Source organism: Scyliorhinus canicula, chromosome 5 (genome assembly GCF_902713615.1).
Source record: "Scyliorhinus canicula chromosome 5, sScyCan1.1, whole genome shotgun sequence".
Classification (NCBI taxonomy): Eukaryota; Metazoa; Chordata; class Chondrichthyes; order Carcharhiniformes; family Scyliorhinidae; genus Scyliorhinus; species Scyliorhinus canicula.
The window spans coordinates 47,703,560-47,725,458 of NC_052150.1; the positions used below are offsets into that span (position 1 = coordinate 47,703,560).

At 53.4% G+C, this 21,899-nt stretch overlaps 1 protein-coding gene across 3 annotated transcripts in view; it reads left to right on the forward strand.

The window, feature by feature from the left end:
• The window catches only part of zgc:136493 (uncharacterized protein LOC692276 homolog), a 109,777-nt gene extending 89,736 nt beyond the window's left edge, over positions 1-20,041 (forward strand). For 2 of the 3 annotated variants that reach the window (XM_038796999.1, XM_038797000.1), the window contains one exon: positions 4,546-5,370. In XM_038796999.1, coding sequence (XP_038652927.1) covers positions 4,546-4,702 — 157 coding nt within the window. In that variant the 3' untranslated portion in view covers positions 4,703-5,370. Of the gene's footprint in view, positions 1-4,545; positions 5,371-19,789 lie in introns of those variants that run through there. The other variant, XM_038797001.1, reaches the window with a different exon arrangement.
• The last annotated feature ends 1,858 nt before the right edge of the window (positions 20,042-21,899 follow it).

The following is a 21,899-nucleotide window of genomic DNA, read 5'->3' on the forward strand; positions in this document are numbered from 1 at the left end:
CCCAATTAATGTTAGGGAAGTTGAAATCCCCAAATATAATTACTCTATTATTGTTTTTACACACCTCTGAATTGTCTATATCTGCTCCTCTATTGCCCACTGACTACAGTATTTGGTGCTCTAATACACTCCTAGCAGTATGACTGCTCCCTTTTTGTTCCTGAGCTCTACCCCCAAAGCCACATTAGAAGACTTCCAAGATATTGTCCCTCCTTAATTAATAATGCAACACCACCTCCTCTTTTACACCCTCTCCTGTCATAGAATTCCTACAGCAGGATTGGGTCTGCACTGATCCTTCAAATGTGCACTCTACCCACGTCCACCCCACTCTATCCCCATAACCCCGTAACCTAACCTGCACATCTGGACAAAGGGGCAATTTAGCATCGCCAGTCCACTTAACCCAGTGTTTTTCAAACTTATTTTTCCGGGCACCCATTTTTACCAACTGGCCAACGATCGTGACCCACGCCTGTCGACCTTCGAGAGGTGAGCCTGCTTGGTCCTCACAATCTCATTCCAAATCAGGTTCAGAGAAGGAGAGGGCTATGCACATATCGGGTGTAGGATTGAGCCAGTTCCTTTGTGCCGTCTTCACCTTTGTGAGGACGGAAACTCCAACCTCGCACATGTCAGTCGTTGTGAAGGACAAAAGCAACAAAATGCTAGTTTTACTCAGCTCCAGCTACTCCTCGGAGATGCTACTCCAGAATGCTGACAGTGACATTGACTTGTGCCATGTTTTTAATGTGCTGTCAAAGCTGAGGTGCAGAAGTTCAGTCAGCTTCATTTCGAGTCAGGCTTACCAGTCCATTGACCAGTCCTTACTAGTGCTGTTTTTTTTGATGTGTCATAGCAGTGTGGGGAACATGTAGTAATTTTGGCTTTGCACTCGCAATTGCCAAGCTTTCAATGAATTTTGGAAAGCTGCGATTTCTTCACAGTGCCAAAAGCAATCATCATCCTTCCCTTGCAATTTGAGGTTCCGTTCATTTAGAATTGAAAAGATGTCTGCCAGAGAGGACAATTTCACTAGGAGGAAAGCGTGGATTTCATACCTCAGTTCGTAAACTCTGAGGAGCTCCCCTGTTTACTGATCACTACAGTAACTCTTCAAGCGGATGATGTCCACCGTCATCGAGATTGAGTGGTTTCGATTTAATGCTTTACTGTAGTCCAAAAGGTCAGCAAAAAACTTATAGCCACCCTTTAGTACACAAATGGCGACGATCTGATGATTTCCATGGCTTTCATTATATCCCTTGATAAACGTTCAGTTCTGTCCATGATTGAACTACGAGGAATATATACCCTCTCCAGATCATTTGAGTAATGTCTAGGGATGTAAAACAGATCGAGGTCATAGCCTTGTTCATCATCGGTGATCACCACGCAGTCAGCCACCGGCATGCTGTGATCACACTTTGACCCCGGGTTCTGGTCCCAACACTCCCGCGCCGCATGCGCACTGATGAGCAGGCACACATGCGCAGTGCGCCCGCATTTTTTTAGCTGGTCACGACTGCCATTTGTAAAGCCGCTCTCAGCCGACATTTCAAAAAGCCAGCTGCTGCGACTGTTGCGCGTGAATTCCCGCGACTGGGAACGCCGCAATGGCTAGTTCCGTGACCCTCCCGACAGCCGCCCGCGACCCACCCGCGGATCGCGACTCCCACTTTGAATATGCCTGATTTAATCCACACATCTTTGGACCGGGGGAAGAAACCAGAGCACCCGGACCCACACAGACACAGGCAGAACATAGTGACGCAAGGCCAGAATTGAACCCAGGTCCCTGGTTCTGTGAGGCAGCAGTACTAACTACTGTGCCACCCTGAAGATCCCATGCCCAGAATGTTGAGTTGCCGGTCCTGCCCCTCCCTCAACCATGTTTTGTTGATGGCAACATCACAACTCCAGGTGTCACTACTCACTTTTAACTCCTCTGTCTTAACCAGAGGCCATCCAGCCACACCGTACTCCCTTGAAGCTCAAATTCTGTGTCCCTATTCCATAAACACTCTGGTGAACTAGTTTAAATACCTCCCAACAGCACTAGCAAACCCACCTACAAGTATGTTCGTCCCATTCTGCTTCAGGTGCAGACCTTCCCCAGAAACAATTCCAGTTGTTGAATCCGTGGTGAGCAGAACACATAGACGACAAGTAGAAATTAACAAACAAGGTTTATTGCAATACAAAAGTTCAAAACTCCTCCCCTCCCCTAAGAGCTTCCTTCCCCGACCAGCAATCAGGTCGAGGTTTTTAAAAGAATTGGGACTCTCCTTGTTAAGGGGAAGCCCCACCTCCTTAAAGGGGAAGTTCATATTCTGGGGAGGTTATGGGAAACCGTTTGGTCCTGAGCCCAGGACTTCCATTGGGGTTATAAAACTCCTCCCCCACCCGCTACATCTGGAGCAACATCCAGATCCATGGGTAAATGCGCTGTGACCAGTATTCAGGCGCAGACCTTGAGGTGTCAGGAGGTGTATATTGGATCCTGTTGGCGACAGAAACGTCGCAAATTCTGCACTCGTAAACGCCATACCATTGTCTGATACCAGCGCATTGGGTATGCCAGGCGTGCTGAAAATGTGCTGGAGTTTCTCCTCGGTGGCCCGGGCTGTCGTTGCTTGCATCTTAAGGACCTCCATCCACTTGGAGTAGGCATCAAGGAGGCTGAAGAACATTGGGTCCTGAAAAGGGGTCCAAAAGTCTATTGCTGAGGGTCAGTCTGGTGCACCCATAGATGCAAGGTGCTGCGACTGGTTACAAGTCCATAAAATGGAGGGCGGCAATGACCTCACCAGCAGCCGTTGGTGTAGGTGGCCTGGTCGACAGAGCCAGCTGGGTTAACGCGTCGGCTTGGGGAATCTTGGTGTCACAGAGGTGTACCAAAAGATTGTCACAGGACAGCCAAACCCTGCTCCTCGATCTGCGCATATCGCTTCTCTGTATCGACCAAAGTTCTTGAGGCGAAGGCCATGGGATGTTCAGATCCGTCCTCCTTACGGTGTGGGGCAGCATGGCCCCACACCGTATGGAGAAGCGTCACAGGTCAACAGCAGCGGCTGTGAAGGGTTGAAGTGGGTCAGCAGTCTTAATGAGGAGAGCTGTTGTTTCACCTTGACGAAAGCTGCCTGCTGTTCTCGGGCCCACTCCCAGTGTTGCCCTTCTTTAACAGACGGTGGAGGAGGCTAATGTGGTAGCCAGATTTGGGAGGAACTTGCCATCGTAATTTACCAGGCCTAGGAGTGATTGGAGTTCGGTTGGACCACCTGATTCTGGAATCTGTTGAATTGCCTGTACCTTTTCTTCCACCGGGTGTAAACCATGGCCGTCTACATGGCAGCAGAGATATATTACTTTGGTGGCATTGAAGACACATTTCTCCTGCTGGTTGACCGTCATATTATGGTTACCACATAAGCGCACTGATCCGTCCGGTTTAATGACCGGACGACGGGCAGCGCCCAGTCGGACAACTGCACCGGTCATATGATTCCCAAACTCTCCATCAATAAGTAGAAATTAACAAACAAGGTTTATTCAAATACAAATACAAAACTCCTCCACTCCGCTAAAGGTTTCCTTCACCCAGGTTAGGGTTTTTATACAAGTTGGGGCTCTCTTGTTAAGGGGAAGCCCCGCCCCCTTGAAAGAGAAGTTCATATTCCGTGGAGGTCATGGGAAACCATATGGTCCTGATTCCAGGACCTCCATTGGAGTTATAACACCAGTGATTCAGAAATCTAAACCCCTCTCTCCTGCACCAACTCTTTTGTCATGCATTCATCTGCCCTATTCTCCTATTTCTGTACTCACTGGCAGGTAGCACCATGAGTAATCCAGAGATTACAATCTTTTGAGGTCCTGCTCTTTAGTTCACTGCCTAGCTCCCTAAACCTTTGGCACAGGGCTTCATCTCTCATTCTACCTATATCATTGGTACTAATGTATACCACGACCTCGGTCATATCACCCTCCTCCTTCAGGATGCCCTGAAGCCACTTAGTGACATCCCTGACCCTGGCACCAGGGAGGCAACACACCACCCTGGAGTCAGTCTACGGCCACAGAAATGCTTGTCTGCTCCCTACCACTGTCAGTCCTGCTTTCTTCTTTCTCCCATCCTGTACAGTCATGCCACTACCTGTCTCTTTCTTTGACTGCCTCATGGTCATCCATTCCCTTTATTCCCTCAAGTCCCTTGAGCTGCGGTGTGACCACCTCTCTAAATGTGCTGTCCATGTAACCTTCAACCTCATGATACTTAACTGTCTACCCTTTAGAGTTGAAACCCTACTAAACAGTGGGTGTTATCAAAAAACTAGCAGCAATTAGTTAGAGATTCTAAGGCAAGAGATTAACCCTTAAACTCCCATCACTTACTGAACTACGAACCCCATTCACTGCACTCTGTCAAATGACAATTCAAATGACCAGAAATGGTCATCTAAAAAGTAGGAAACATTATTGGAATTATCGAAACCCAGCAGATATTTGGTGATAAACCTTGTGTGTGTGTGTTTTTTTTTAAAGGGATCATCCTTTGCTGCACTTACCAAATATCATTCTGACTCCCCATCTTGGAACTGCCACTGATAAAACAAATACTAAAATGATGGAGAAAATGATTGAAAATGCTTTGGCTGCTGTCAATGGGCTTCCACTTCCTGATGAAGTGCTGCCACCTTGATGGATACAGATAATACAGGTTTAGTACATTGGAGTAATGACCTCCTCAGAATCCGTCGATTCAAAAGAAGAATGTTAACTACTGTAGTGAAGAAATAAGATTTTATATCTTCATCCAAAAGATAAATATTTCATATAAAGAGTTTGTATTTCGATTTTGCTTTACCCTCCTTCGACATAAAGGCTGTACAACTCCAGCCCGAATCTCACAACAAGCACAAAGGTCCTTGTGCAGAGATTACGAGGTGAACAGATGTACTGGCTTCATGAGCAACACCGGCTGGATGTTCATCATGGATCCAACTCCATCAAAATTGTGGAAGGTTTGAAATGCCCACTTCTCCAATGTCACGACACCTGTAAATGAGGTCTCTTTTGCTGCCTAATTCCGCACTGCCGAAAGTTGCCGACAGCAGGAATCCTGGACTCCGCTTCCGCCCACCATTTTTAAAGTCTGCTGAACGAACTTCTGAACTAGCTGTCAATTGGGGCCTACCTAAAAGCTATTTCTCTTTGAAGTGAATAGAAGCTTTGAAGATCAAATGATTTGAGGGGGAGTTAATGCCTTGGGATGTGGTTTTGGCTTTCTATGAAATAACAGCTGTTGCTTTCGGGACATTTGTCTGAGGCAGCAGGTTTAAAAACGGTGGGCGCGATTCTCCCAAAACGGGAGAAATCGTAAGGCTGGCGTCAAACCCGGGCGGAACCGATTCTGGTCCCCGGTCGGGGCTAGCAGCCCGACGCCGTAAGCTCCGGCATCACGGGCTTAACGAATTTTGTTAAGCCCGCTTGCCGGAGTTAGCGCCGGCTGACGCGTCATATGACGTCAGCCGCGCATGCGCGGATTGGAAGACTCCAACCCGCGCATGCGCGGATGACGTCATCGCGTATTTGCGCGAAACCCGCGCATGCGCGGGCCGGGATGCCCCTCAGCCGCCCCGCGAATGGATACTGCGGGGCGGCGGAAGGAGAAATAGTGCGCGGGCATCGGGCCCGCTGCCCGCGATCGGTGCCCACCGATCGCGGGCCCATGGCACCCTTGGCACGGCCGTGGTACTGCCGTGCCAATCGGTGCCATGGTTATAAAAAGCGAGTTGTTCCCGCCGTTTTTACGAACGGCCAGACCAGGTGTGTTTGCCGTTCGTAAAAACGGCGTAAAGGGCTGGGACTTCGGCCCATCTATCAGCTGTGAATCGCTGCCGGCCGTAAAAAAACGGCGGCAGTGATTCGTGTCGGGAGTTGGGGGGGCGGGGGGGGGAGAATAGCGGGAGGGCGGGAAAAATGTCGGGAAGGCCCTCCCGCTATTCTCCGACCCGTCGTGGGGGGCGGAGAATCGCGCCCGGTGATTTTGTTTCCACTCTTTCTGCTTGGACTGGGGTGACTGGGTCTCTGATATGGAGGAGGGGTTCTCTGTATGGGGGGGGGTCTGGTGTGGGTCTGGTACGGGGATTGGGTCACCCTCTTGCGTGCATACTGTCAGGGGAGGAACCCAACAATTCCCGTGGTGGGGGTGGGGGGCAGGATTTACATTGCCAGGGGGGGAGGGGGCCACCTGCTCAAAACGTCACCCGATAGCGGGATTCACGGCGTAATACCTTGCGCTCCCCACTATGCATGAATTTGCATGGCAAGGGAGAGTGAATCGTTTTTCGGGCGCCACTCCAAGGGCAAACCAGGGGCGAAATTCTCCCCTACCCGGCGGGGTGGGGGGTCCCGGCGTAGTGGAGTGGTGCCAACCACTCCGGCGTCGGGCCCCCACAAAGGTGCGGAACTCTCCACACCTTTAGGGGCCAAGCCCTCACATTGAGGGGCTAAGCCCACACTGCAGCGGTTGGCACCACACCGACTGGCGCCAAAACCGGCAACAATGGCCTTTGACGCCCGGCGCCGGGGCTAGCCGAAAGGCCTTCGCCGGTTTGCGCATGCGCCGGTGCGTCAGCTGCCGCTGACATCACCACCGGCGCATGCGCACTGGGGGATTCTCTTCCGCCACCACCATGGTGGAGGCCGTGGCGGCGGCGGAAGAAAAAGAGTGCCCCCCACGGCACTGGCCTGCCCGCCGATCGGTGGGCCCCGATTGCGGGCCTGGCCACCGTAGGGGCACCCCCCGGGGTCCGATTGACCCGCGCCCCCCCCCCCCCCCCACTCCCCCCCCAGGACCCCAGGGGCCTGCTCGCGCCGCCGATCCCGCCGGCACAGAGGTGGTTCAAACCACGGCAGCGGGAGAGGCCTCTCAGCGGCGCAAATTCGGCCCATCTGGACCGGAGAATAACCTCAGCACAGAAACCCGGCCTCCCGCCGGCCCCCGCCATTCTCCGAGGTGGGCGGCGGGGTTGGCGGCACGCCGACTTTTTGCGGGTGGGAGAATTCTGGACATGGCAGGGGTGGGATTTTCGGCTGGGGGTCGGAGAATTTCGCCCCGGAAGTGATTCAGCTCCAGTTGGAGAGCAGTCTCCCAAACAGAATCCTGCCTCACATGAACTGAGTAGATTACAGCCTTGAGATGACAACCACCTGTCCCCAATAACAGTTGATTAAACCTGATAAAAAAATTATATTTTATTGAATAGGTTTAATTATATAATTGATGAATGAACTGTAAAATTTGCATTGTGAGCATTCAATTTTTGAGGAGCAGTTACCATGGCAGCTGATAGAATTTAATGGTTTGCACAGTGGCACAGTGGTTAGCACTGCTGCCTCACAGCACCAGGGACCCAGGTTCAATTCCGAACTCGGTGACTGTCTGTGTGGAGTTTGTACATTCTCACTGTGTCTGCGTGGGTTTCCTCCGGGTGCTCCAGTTTCCTCCCACAGTCCAAAGATGTACAGGTTCGGTGAATTGGTCACGCTAAATTGCCCCTTGGGTCCCAAATGCTACAGGGATAGGGCGGGTGAGGCCCTTGGTAGGGTGCTCGTTCAGACCTGTTGGTGGAGAGGGTACAGCTACAAAACGCCAACCGCAGTACACTTAGGTAGTGTATCCCGACGGCCGCCAAGACATAGTCTCCCTCAGGGACCTGGCACCAGCTGGTTCCCCACACACACCCCCTTCTGCCCCGGCGCCACCCTCCCTTCCCCCAGCGCACCCCACCACAGCCCCCGCTCCAGGACAATCCGTCCTCCCCTTGCTCCTACCCGGGGATGAAGAGGATTTCGACACACTCCCGGAGTCACCGAAGACCAAGCCGACGCCGGAGTCGCCACCAGCACTGCGGTGGTCTCGACAACAGATCAAGGCACCGGACCGCCTGAATTTGTAACATTCTCTGTGATTTTTAAAAGCAATTTGTATGTATATAGTCCCTGCCTGCTGGCTCCGCCCAGAAGGCAGAGTATAAATATGCGTGCTCTCCGTACAGCAGCCATTTCATCAGCTGCTGTAGGAGGCCACACATCTCTGTGTAATAAAGCCTTGATTACATTCTACTCTCGTCTCAACGTAATTGATAGTGCATCAGTGGTTCACGCCACTCTGTCCCGCCAGGACCCCCCGCCCCACCGGGTAGGGGAGAATCCCGTCCTATATTCTCACCTGGGTTCAAACCCATGTGTGGCCTCCCTACCCCCACCTCGGTAACCTTTTCCAGCCCCACATCTCTCTAAAATCTCTGTCATTGGTACATCCTTCGTTCCCCTGTTGGTTGCACTGACCCTCTCACAGCCAAAGAGTGAGTGGATGACAAGTGAGCACAACCTCCCAAATGTTGGTGGCAGAGGTCTGGGGTGGGATTCTCCGGCCCCCCACCGGGCCGGAGAATCGCCGGGGGGCGGCATGAATCCCGCCCCGACGCCGGCTACCGAATTTTCCACCGCCGGTTTTTTGGCGGGGGCAGGAATCGTGCCGTGCCGGTCGGGGGGTGTTGGCTGTCTCCCCCCCCCCCCCCCCCCACCCTCCCCCAGCAATTCTCCGCCCCGCGATGGGCCGAGTGGCCGCCCATTTTCGTCAGGTCCCGCCAGCGTAAATTAGACCAGGTCCTTACCGGCGGGATCTGGCTCTGCGGGTGGCCTGCGGAGTCCTCGGGTGGCGCGGGGGGGATCTGGCCCCGGGTGGGGGCGCCCCCAACGTGGCCTGGCCCGCGATCGGGGCCCACCGATCCATGGGCGGGCCTGTGCCGTGGGAGGCACTCTTTCCCTCTGCGTTGGCTGCTGTCAACCTCCGCCATGGCCCGCGCGGAGAAGAACCCCCCTGCGCATGCGCGGGGACGACACCAGTACACGCTGGCGCTCCTGCGTTTGAGCCAACTCGTGCTGGCCGGCAGAGGCCCTTCAGCACCGGTTCGTGCGGCACCAAGCCCTTTGGCGCCAGCTGGTGGGGCGCCAACCCCGCCAGCGCCGGCCTAACCTCTGAAGGTGCAGAGGATTCCGCACCTTCTGGGCAGCCCAACGCCAGAGTGGTTCACGCCACTCCTCGGCACCAGTATGGCCCACCCCGCCAGGTAGCGGAGAATCCTGGCCAAGGTGTCTAGTGGTTCCTGACCGGGCTGGGAGTGAGTGTACAGAGCGAAGGGTGCCAGCACAACTGGCTCACTGGATGGCATTCTGAGAGAAGGTGGGACAGTCATGGTAAACGTGGGGGAGGCTTGCAATCTGATTCTTTCCAGATCCAAAGATGAATGTTGGCTTTGATCCCGTGGAGGTTCTGTTGTTCTGCTTGTCACAGCCAAGGTGGGCAGATGTCGCCGAATCATAAAGGCCAATGCAGTCTGGAGCCTGTACCATATCTGCAGGGGGCCACCGCACAGCCTCAAGACCCGGCCACCTATTAGGCTGAGGAGGGCGCCAGAAGGGGAGACCAGCAACACGCTAGGCAGGGTGTACAGGAGGCAATGGTTGTATAAGTTGACGGACACCATGTGCTACAGAAGACTGCGTCTGAACAGGGAGATAGTGCGGCACCTGTTCCACGTCCTCATGGTCACTGCAGCCCTCAGTCTTTATGGCAATTAGTCATTCCAGGGTTCGAGCGGGGAACCTGTGTGGCATCTCGCACTCATCGCCATGATACCCCAGGTCCAGAGGGCCATCGATGGCGCGCACGCCACCGTGCAAGCACCGGGGGAAGAGGGAATACCCTATATTAACAGGAAGGGTTTCCACTCCCTGAATGTACAGATCCTGTCCACCGCCTCAGAATCATGCACATATGTTCATGCATGGGAATAGTAGCCCTGGTCCTCAGCCTACTGGGAAATATGGACAAGTTACAGGAGGATGTTAATTCAGCCAAAAATCAATCCGGGAGTACACTTTATGCATATGTGAGTAGAAGGAGAACTCCTTCACTCTCAGCTGCCAAAATCTCCATGTGTCCACCCTCCCCGTCTGCTCAATGAACCCTTTTGGCTCCTTAGCCATTGCTGGCATCCTGCCCTTTTTGAGCTTGACCGGTCTAAACCAGGGTCAATGACTGTGTTGAAGTCCCCTCCCATGACCAGCTTATGCGAATCCAGGTCGGGTATATTCCCCAGCATCCTCTTTATAAATTCCACATCGTCCCAATTTAGTACCACCTGCACTCGCTCCAATTTCCCACTGACCATAATGTACCGGCCTCCCCCATCCACAACTATTCTTCCCGCCTCAAACACCACTCGCTTGTTGATCAGGATCGCGACCCCTCTAGTCTTCGAGTCCAGTCCTGAGTGAAAAACCTGTCTGACCCAACCTTTCCTTAATCTAATGTGGTCAGCTACTCTAAGAATTAATCTGCAGAATTATCACGTCCGCCTTCAGCCCTCTCAAATGTGGGAACACGCATGCCCTCTTGACTGGCCCATTGAGCCCTCTTACATCCAGGTAATCAGTCTAGTTGGGGGGCTCATCACCCCCCCCCCCTCGCCGATCAGCCATTCCCTCTCTTGGGCCAGTCGCCAGCCTGCGCCCCATGCCTCCACCGGCCTGCCCCCAGGCAGCCTCAGCCCCCGACCTCCTCTCTGTCCCTCAGCAAAAGTCTCTCCCTCGTCAGCAGAACACTTTCCCCCCCCCCCTCCCCCCGCCCCAGTAACAGCACAAAATAAATCAATCCCTTTGATAAGCCTAACATCTGCTCACCCCCCACTACGCTTCCATGAGCTAGCCCGCCCAGCTAGCTTGGTGGCCCTCGCCCCTGCCGCCAGACATTCTCCCACCTATTGATCCCCCACCCCGCTCATACATACATATTCAAATGAAAAACAATCCCAACACAATTGCCGACAGAGAAAAAAAAACCCAGTTGAACAAAGAAAAGATCAAGCAAAAGATCCAGCATCTAGACAAACACACCTCCATCCCCCAACACTGCAAATGCAAACTTTAACTCACTCAGCTCTGCAACTGGCCCCAGATCAATACAGGAGGCATTACAAATAATGTCCGCAAAACGAAAAACAAGAAACATTTTTGAACATAAACGTTGCAGCAAAGTTCAAAGTTCTCAGTCCGACACCAGTACTTTCCTTTTCGCGAAGTCCAGTGCTTCCTGAGGCAACTCAAAATAAAAATGTTGCTCCTCATATGTGACCCAGAGGCGAGCCGGATATAACAGCCCAAACTTCACCTTTTTCTTGAAAAGGGTCGACCTGATCAGGTTAAACCCCGCCCTGCTCTTCTCCTGGCCACCTCCGCACTCAGGTCCTGATAGATCCGCAGGATACTGTTGTCCATTTATAGCTCCGTGTCTGCTTGGCCCACTGTAAAATACGCTCCTTATCCAAATACCTGTGGAATTTCACCACCATTTCCCTTGGGGGGGGGGGGGTCTCCCATTCGCGGCTTCCTCGCGAGTGCTCTGTGAGCCCTGTCCACCTCCAAGGGTCGGGGGAATGCCCCATCCCCAGCAGCTTCTCGAACATGCCCGCTATGTATGCCCCAACGTCCGCTCCTTTGGACCCCTCCGGGAGCCCAACGATCCTCAAGTCCTGCCGGCGGGACCTGTTCTCTAGGTCCTCCACCTTCTCCAGGAGCCTATTCTGCTGGTCTCTTAGCATTCCCACCTTCACCTCCACTGCTGTTTGATGTTCCTCCTGCTCAGCCAGCACCTTCTCTATTTTCTGGATCGCCCGATCTTGCGCATCCAATCTAAGCTCCAGCCGCGCAATTGCCTCTTTAAGTGAGTCCAAGCAGTCCTGCTTCTGCTTGGCGAAGCCCTCCGTTGACCGCTGGGTCGATAAGCCAGAGGTCCGGTCCTCCGCCTTGCTTCTTCCCGGTGCAGCTTCAGCCCAAGCCTTCTCTGTCTTTCTGTTTCTGCCTTTACGAGCACTTCTAGTCCTCCTCTCCATGCACCGATGTGGGAATTCAGTACACAATTGCCTCTGTCATCGATTTTCCAAATGAAGTCCAGTAAAGAAATCGGAGTAAAAGGTTCAAAACTCCGACCCGAGCGGGAGCCACCAAATGTGCGACTTACTCCTTCATAGCCGCCACCGGAAGTCACCTTAGGTGAATCTTAAATTGATTACGAGAGAGAGGAAACAAAGGGACACTCTATTTGAAACAATTTAAAGGTCAAGGAGAATGAAATACGAAGCAACAATTGATCACGAGATGGAAACTGAGGAAGCTTATCTGGAAAAGGAGACGAGCTGTTAGTGAACCCAAAAATAAACTAAAAGGTTGAGTAAGAAATGTGCTAATTTATTTTTTTTTTTAAATAATTTTATTGAGAAATTTTGATTTTATACAACAATAACGCACCTTAGTAAAATACCGAAAATAATAATAATATTAACAATCATATACATTCGCCCCATCCCCATGAACAACCCAGCATTTTAACAACAACGCAAATTAACACACTATAAAGTTACAGAATAAACACTACAATAATGCACCCCCCCCCCCCCCCCCCCCCCCCGGTTGCTGCTGCTATTGACCCAGTTACCTATCTCTGAGCCAGGAAGTCCAGAAAAGGCTGCCATCGTTTATAGAACCCTTGTATTGATCCTCTCAGGGCAAATTTGACCTTTTCCAATTTTATAAATCCCGCCATGTCACTGATCCAGGTCTCCACGCTTGGGGGCCTTGCATCCTTCCATTGTAACAGAATCCTTCGACGGGCTACTAGGGACGCAAAGGCCAGGACACCGGCCTCTTTCGCCTCCTGCACTCCCGGCTCCACCCCAACCCCAAAAATCGCGAGTCCCCACCCTGGTTTGACCCTGGATCCAACCACCCTCGACACCGTCCCCGCCACCCCCTTCCAGAATTCTTCCAGTGCTGGGCATGCCCAGAACATATGGGCGTGGTTCGCAGGACTCCCCGAACATCTGGTGCACCTGTCCTCACCCCCGAAGAACCTACTCATCCTAGTCCCGGACATATGGGCCCGGTGCAGCACCTTAAATTGGATGAGACTAAGCCTCGCACATGAGGAGGAGGAGTTGACTCTCTCCAAGGCCTCCGCCCAAGTCCCGTCCTCTATCTGCTCCCCGAGTTCCTCCTCCCATTTAGCCTTCAGCTCCTCCACTGACGACTCCTCCACCTCCTGCATTACCTTATAGATGTCAGACACCTTCCCCTCTCCTACCCACACCCCCGAAAGCACTCTGTCCATCGTCCCCTGCGAGGGCAGCAAAGGGAATCCCTCTACCTGTCGCCTAGCAAACGCCTTTACCTGCAGGTATCTGAACATGTTCCCCTGGGGAAGGCCAAATTTATCTTCCAGTTCCCCCAGGCCCGCAAACCTCCCGCCAATAAACAGGTCCCTCAATTTGCTGATGCCCGCCCTTTGCCATCCCCTGAATCCCCCATCCGTGTTCCCCGGGATGAACCGATGGTTGCCACCCAGTGGAGCCTCCATCGAGCCCCCTGTTTCCCCCCGATGCCGTCTCCACTGTCCCCAGATTCTTAGGGTCGCCGCCACCACCGGGCTCGTGGTAACCCTCTTGGGGGAGAGCGGCAACGGTGCCGTTACCATGGCACCCAGGCTTGTACCTCTACATGACGCCATCTCCATTCTTTTCCACGCCGCCCCTCCCCCCTCCATCACCCATTTACGCACCATTGACACATTGGCTGCCCAATAGTACCCCAGAAGGTTGGGCAGCGCCAGCCCGCCTCTATCCCTTCCTCGCTCCAGGAATACCCTCCTCACTCTCGGAGTCCCATGTGCCCACACAAAGCTCAGAATACTGCCGGTCACTCTCCTAAAGAAGGCCCTGGGGATAAATATGGGCAGGCACTGAAAAAGGAATAAGAACCTCGGAAGCACTGTCATTTTGACGGACTGCACCCTCCCCGCCAACGACAATGGCAGCATGTCCCACCTCCTGAACTCCTCCTCCATCTGATCTACCAGCCTGGTAAAGTTATGCTTGTGGAGAGTCCCCCAGTCCCTGGCCACTTGCACCCCCAGGTACCTAAAGCTCTCCCCTGCCCGCCTAAGCGGGAGCCTACCAATTCCTTCCTCCTGGTCTCCAGGGTGCACCACAAACACCTCGCTCTTGCCTAAGTTTAATTTATAACCTGAGAAGGTCCCAAACTCGGCTAGTAACTCCATCACTCCCGGCATCCCTCCCACCGGGTCCGCCACATACAGTAACAGGTCGTCGGCATACAACGACACCCTATGTTCCTCTCCACCTCGCACCAAGCCTCTCCACCTCTCTGAATCTCTCAATGCCATCGCCAGCGGCTCGATTGCCAGTGCAAACAACAAGGGGGACAAGGGGCAACCCTGCCTAGTCCCTCGGTAAAGCCGGAAGTACTCCGACCTCCTCCTATTCGTGGCCACGCACGCCATCGGGGCCTCATATAGCAGCCTTACCCATCTAATGAACCCTTCACCAAATCCAAACCTCCCCAACACCTCCCATAGGTACCCCCACTCCACTCTATCGAAGGCCTTCTCCGCATCCAGCGCCACCACTATCTCTGCCTCCCCCTCAATCACCGGCATCATAATGACATTCAGCAATCTCCGCACATTCGTGTTCAGCTGCCTTCCCTTCACAAAACCTGTCTGGTCCTCATGCACAACCCCTGGCACACAGTCCTCTATCCTGGTGGCCAGGATTTTTGCCAGCACCTTAGCATCCACGTTGAGGAGAGATATGGGCCTGTATGAACCACACTGCTGGGGGTCCTTGTCCTTCTTTAAAATTAACGAGATCAGCGCCCGTGACATCGTCGGGGGCAAAGTCCCCCCTTCCCACGCTTCGTTGAGTGTCCGCACCAGCAAGGGGCCCACTAGGTCCACGAACGTTTTATAAAATTCCACCGGGAACCCATCCGGCCCCGGTGCCTTCCCTGACTGCATCTGCCCGATCCCCTTAACTAGCTCCTCCAGCTCAATCGGCGCACCCAGCCCCTCCACCTTCTCCTCCTGCACCTTCGGGAAAGAAAGCCTGTCAAGGAACCTCTCCATTCCCCTCCTCTCCCCCGTTGGCTCCGACTGGTACAGTTCCCCGTAAAAGTCCTTGAAGACCTCATTCACCTCTACCCCCTTCCGCACCACATTCCCACTCTTGTCTCTCACTCCAGCAATCTCCTTAGCCGCATCCCGCTTACGGAGCTGATGAGCCAGCATCCTACTCGCCTTTTCACCATGTTCGTACACTGCCCCTTGTGCCTTCCTCCACTGTGCCTCAGCCTTTCTAGTGGTCAGCAAATCAAATTTAGCCTGCAGGCTGCACCTCTCCCCCAACAGTCCCTCCTCTGGTGCCTCTGCATACCTCCTGTCCACCTCCAGCATCTTTCCCACCAGTCTATCCCTCTCACTCCTCTCGCTCCTCTCCCTGTGTGCCCGGATGGATATCAGCTCCCCACAAATTACTGCCTTCAGGGCTTCCCAGACCATCCCCACCTGAACCTCCCCCGTATCATTCACCTCAAGGTACCCCTCAATACTTGCCCGGACCCTCCTACACACCTCCTCCTCCGCCAACAACCCCACATCCAACCGCCACAACGGACGTTGGTCTCGCACCTCCCCCATTTCCAACTCTATCCAATGCGGAGCGTGGTCAGAGATTGCAATGGCCGAATACTCGGCCTCCTCCACTCTCGGAATCAGTCCCCTACTCACCACGAAGAAATCTATCCGAGAGTAGACCCTATGTACGTGGGAGAAGAAAGAGTACTCACGTGCCCTCGGCCTCACAAACCTCCATGGATCCACTCCACCCATCTGATCCATAAACCCTCTCAGTACCTTGGCCGCCGCCGGCCTCCTACCCGTCCTAGAGCTGGACCGATCCAGTGAAGGATCCAACACCGTATTAAAGTCCCCCCCTATGATCAGACCTCCCGCCTCCAGATCCGGGATCCGTCCCAACATACGCCTCATAAAGCCCGCATCGTCCCAATTTGGGGCATACACACTAGCCAGTACCACCTTCTCTCCTTGTAGCCTGCCCCTAACCATCACATACCTACCCCCCTTATCCGCCACCACCTCCGATGCCTCAAACAACACATTTTTCCCCACCAGAATCGCCACTCCCCGGTTCCTCACATCCAACCCCGAGTGGAAAACCTGCCCCACCCATCCCTTACTCAGGCGGACCTGGTCCGCCACCCTCAGGTGGGTCTCCTGAAGCATTGCCACATCCGCCTTTAGCCCCTTCAGGTGAGCCAGTACCCTTGACCGCTTCACCGGCCCATTCAACCCTCTCACATTCCAGGTGACCAACCGGATCAGAGGGCGTCCCGCCCCCCTCCCCCGTCGGCTAGTCATAGCCCGTCGACTGCCCGTCCCAGGCCAGCGTCCCCTGCTCGACCCGTCCCCATAGCGACAACCCCTCACCTCTGTCCCCCAGCCCCCACCAGCTCCTTCTTGACCCTACCAGCAGCAACCCGGTATTCCCCTTTCCCCCCCTCCCTTCCCCCCCAGGCTAGGAACCCTCCCAGCCGCGAACCGTCCTCCATTGTACTTCCGTGGGTCAGCTAACTTCTGCTGACCCCGGAAACTCCCGCCAATAGCCCGACCCCTCCCGAAGTGGGATCATCCCCCAATCTATCCCTCCTCCTGGCACCGCTCCAGCGCGGGGAAGAACCAATTAAGGCCCCACCTCCCCCGTCATCATCTCCGCCCCCCCAGCCCCGCAGCGCGGGAAACCAGAGGAAAGCCCGCGCTTTCGCCCTGCCCCACCACACCCTTCTGACGCAGCTCCCAAATATCAGCCCCCCTCCATACCCCCACTCCGACATAGAATACAACATACCCCCCCGACCCTCCCCGCAAGATACACAGCCCAAACAATGCCCCAAGCACAAAAACAAAAACATAGCAGAACAACCCCCCCCGTAAATAACCATATCAAAATTGCAAAAGTACTAAAACAAGAAGAAAAAAACAGAAGAAAAAGAGAACACAGCAACAGCCGAATCCAGCACTAATATCTTACAGCCGACCTCGCAACCCCCAACCCCTAGTTCAAGTCCAGTTTCTCCGTCCGCACGAAGGCCCACGCCTCCTCCGGGGAATCGAAATAATGGTCCCGGTCCGAATAAGTTACCCACAGGCGCGCGGGCGGCAACATTCCGAACTTTATCTTTTTTCTATAAAGCACCTCTTTCGTCCGATTAAATCCGGACCGCCGCTTAGCCACCTCCGCACTCCAGTCCTGGTAGATCCGCACTACCCCATTCTCCCAATTGCTGCTCTTCACCTTCTTGGCCCAGCGCAGCACGCAGTCCCGATCACTGAACCGGTGGAACCTCACCAGCACCGCACGCGGGGGTTCATTCTCCTTAGGCCTCCTGGCCAGTACTCTGTGTGCTCCCTCCAGCACCAGGGGCAGATGGAGAGACCCGGCCCCCACTAGCGAACCCAGCATTACAGCCACATAGGCTGTCAGGTCCGATCCCTCCAGCCCCTCCGCAAGGCCCAAGATCCGCAGGTTTTTCAACCTCATGCGGTGATCCAGCTCCTCGAAGCGTTCCTGCCACTTCTTGTGGAGTGCTTCGTGCCCCTCCACCTTACTCACGAGGACCACGGCCTCCTCCTCTCGTTCAATGGCCTGCGTCTGCAACTTCTTGATGGCAGCACCCTGGGTGGACTGAATCTCTGACAGCCTTCTGTTTGTTTCCTGCAGAGAGCTCAGTACTTCATCCTTGAATTCTTTAAAGCAGCGCAGGAGATCAGTTTGTTGTTTCTGGGCCCAGAGTCTCCACTCCCCTGGAGCTTTGTCGGTGGCCATCTTGGATCCCTTCCCCCGTTTGTTCTGAGGAGCTGCTGCTGTTTTTTCCACCTTTCCACTCCGAGTTCGAGTCATGGACTGCAGGGAAAGTCGTTCAGCACACCTTCCCCCACCGGGAGACGTCGAAAAATTTCCGTTTTGGGCTCTCAAAAGAGCCGAAAAATCTCTTTAAAACGGGAGCTCCCACATGTGTGGCTTATTGCTGCATAACTGCCACCGGAAGTCCGAAATGTGCTAATTTATAAACAACCGCAAAAGTGTTACATCAAACGAGTAAAACCTTTATACATTAAACCACTGACCACTGATGTCCGCATGAGATAGATAAGTTGAAGTCTCAACTTCAGGTCCGGAGGGATCTGATGTGCGCCTTTGGAGATGTAGAATCAAAGAATATGGAAGAAGGTGAGGTAGATCGGGGTGAACTGGGTGAAACCGTGGAAGAATATTGTTTGGGAGGAGGTCGGGAGCCCTGACTCCTCCTCCTCCGGGGTCTGAACATCCTAGCCCCGCCACTCCGCAAGCAATTCCCAGGAACCCCATCACAACAAGACAGACAGGGGGCATGAGGTATGACACGCCATATATATATATATTGGCCCAGTTAGCAGAAATAGCAAAAAAGAGATCCCAGTAAATGAGCCTTTCCAGGCACAGGGGGACCAATCGGGGAAATGAAAATGGCCATACTAACAGCTGTGGGATACAGTAGAGAAGACCTGGTAGAAAGTCTGAATCAGGCAAAGGAAAGGAAAACATGACACGTCCTTTGCTAAACACCTCTGAAAACAAATGCTCCAAGGCTGTGACACTTCAGTCAAGAGAATCTAAACACCTACCTTCCTTGCAGACAATCCCAGATACGAAGGGGAACAGCAGGAATGTTAGGACTCCACAGCGAACAATCCAAAGGGACTGTTCGGACCAAAATAAAATGGGGGAATGCCCCGGGCACCAATGCCCCGGCTGAGGAGGCTGGAGCAGCCTTGGCCACCATCCTTACATATTTTGTCGAGGTACAGAAAGCAGATGAGGATTTTGGAAAGAGTATTTCCGGCATCTTATAACAAATGGAAAGCTAACATAGAGATAAAGGACGGTCATCGAGACCTCTATGCTAATAAAGGAGAGCTTAGACAATCCAGGCCGGTAAATGGGCCATGGACGAATTTAAAAATAGATTGAGATTGTTTGAAGGGCTGGAGGGGGCCAGGTCGGGGGTCGCCCTGGGCTGGTGGGGGAGGGGGGGTTGCGTATGTGAAGGATTCAAGCCATCTTTAAATATTGAAGAGACCCATAACAGGACAGAGCCATGTTGCAGCTTGTCTTATTTCATTTCCAAGTGGCTCCGTGTTGTCAATGTTGCTGTCTGCCTTCTTTTCTACCTTTGTACTTGGGTGTTCACATTCCATTTCACTCCCTTTGTCTGTGAGCAACCTCTAGCTTGACAACTGAAGACTGTCAAGGAGGCTCAAAGCCTTGTTAGTTGTGATTTAACTTCATGGTTCCTGAACTCTCAAGTGCCTTCTCGAAAGAACAGGTGGATGTCCAAGAAGATGATTTGTGGACTGGGTGTTCTGCAACCTTTGATGCCTGAACAGTGTGCCTGTACTCTAGGTGCACCAGCACTATGGAGCCAGCTTCGAACAATCAAACCGTAAAGAGCAGGGGTTCACCACTGAGGACCCTCTTGTGGCCAAAGGGTAACTATTTGGGTGAGCGGATGACAGCTGAGCACAATCTCCCGAATGTTGCTGGCAGAGGTCTGGGTTCTCGAGGCTGCTAATCTGGCAGGGAGTGAGTGTGCAGAGCGAAGGTTGTCAGCTCAACTGACTCATTGGATGGTACTCTGAGAGAAGGTGGGACAGTCATGGTAAAGGTGGGGGAGGCTTGGGTGATTTGAGGGTCCCGGGATATAAGACCTAACTGATTGTCGGCCTTGCTCCTTCTTCAAATCCTTCTAGATACAAAGATGAATGTTGATGTTGATCTGGCGGAGATTGCCCTTGTTCTGTTTGTTGCAGTCAAGGTGAGTAGGTGTCGCCGAAGGCATCAAGGCCAATGCAAGCTGGAGCCTGCACCACATCTGCAGGGGGCCGTCGCACAGCCTCAAGACCCAGCAGTATGCTCCTGGCCTCAAAAGGGAAGCAAATGAAATGTTTTTTTTTTCAGATTTCTAATTGTTTTTATTGACGGCACTTCATTCATTAAACATACTATTCGGTCCAGCATTGAAAAAAACAGGCTCTTTAAAATTAAAAATCTTGTATATTCCATTTGAAACATTAATAGTTTTAAAAGTTCCGCTTTGAAACTTTTGCCCGCCTATCCATATGAGTTAATTATACAAAATACACTCAAATTAAACAGGTTTAAAATCAGAACATATATGAGTATTATTGATGCACAATCAATGGACACGTAACGTAGATAAAGTCCGAACGATAGGCTTTAATACACAAGAAGTGTACCCGGCAGCAGACGTACAGAAGAATGACCGACTGCCGGGAAACACGGGTTCTTATACCCTGCCTCGTAGGCGGAGCTACCTACCTCTCAGCCAATCGGCCGAGAGGCACATGACATACCTGGGCCAATGGGCAGCGAGTTCTCTGCACCAATGGCAGCTCACACTTCCAGGTACCGTAATACCCCTAGTCATACTACCACATTCACCCCCTGTTGAAAAAGGAACCGGGGGGGGGTACGGGAAACGCAGACATTGGGGGGGGTGGTGCGTGTCCCGTGAATCCGTGAGAGACTGGTAGTATGACTAGAGATGTTAGATCGTACCATTGCATTGATGGCTGCCTACTGGCCCGCAATTATGTGCAAAATACAAACAAAACTATGTACAGTGTGTAAAGACTGGGGGGGAAAAAAATGGAGAACAGACTAGGAAAACAAGAGTCCATCAGCAGGTCACATTGATTCGATCAGCCGATCGGGTGCCATGGATGTCCTGTTTGACCTGCGTAGCTGTGCCGGCGACGTTGGAGCGGTGGTCGTCCGTGACTCCGGGAGCGATGATCCTGTTCTTGTGTCTGTACCCCTGGTCGGAGCTAGTGGGGGCCAGGCCGGGAGAGGGTCGTCCTGTACGCTGGGCCGTGGGTGTGTAGGTGTCGGTGGGGCCGGGTGGGGGGGGGGGGGGGGTGCTTGCTGGGGGCAGTTGGGGTTGGGGGTGGTTGGGGTTGCTGGCGCCGGGGGGTGTGGCCGGGATCCGGCGGGTGCCAGGTCCCGAAGGGAGACCGTGTCCTGTCGGCCGTCGGGATACTCCACATACGCGTATTGCGGGTTTGCGTGGAATAGCTGGACTCTTTCAACCAACGGGTCCGACTTGTGCACCCGCACATGCTTCCGGAGCAGGATGGGCCCGGGGGTAGCCAGCCAGGTCGGGAGCGGGGTCCCTGAGGAAGACTTCCTGGGAAAAACAAGAAGGCGTTCGTGAGGCGTTTGGTTAGTGGAGGTACAGAGGAGTAACCAAATAGAATGGAGGGCGTCTGGGAGGTCCTCTTGCCAGTGGGAGACTGGGAGATTTCTGGACTGCAGGGCTAGCAGGACGGTCTTTCAGACCGTACTGTTCTCCCTCTCGACTTGTCCATTACCCCTGGGGTTGTACTGGTCGTCCTGCTGGAGGCGATGCCCTTGCTGAGCAGGAATTGATGCAGTTCGTCACTCAGGGAAACCGAACAGGGAGAAGATGGTGTGTAGGGCTTTAGTGATGGTGGTTGTGGTCATGTCAGGGCAGGGGTTGGCGAAGGGGAAGCGGGAGTACTCGTCAATCACGTTGAGGAAGTACGTGTTGCAGTTGTTGGCGGGGAGGGGACCTTTGAAGTCCATGCTGAGACGTTCAAAGGGGCGGGAAGCCTTTATAAGATGCGCTTGTTCAGGGCGGTAGAAGTGCGTCTTGCACTCCGCACAGATGTGGCATTCCCTATTCACTATCCTGACCTCCTCGATGGAGTAGGGCAGTTTGCGGGTCTTTATAAAATGGAAAAAGCGGGTGTCCCCCGGGTGGCAGAGGTCCGCGTGGAGGGTTCAAAGGCGGTCCACTTGTGCGTTGGCACAGGTGCC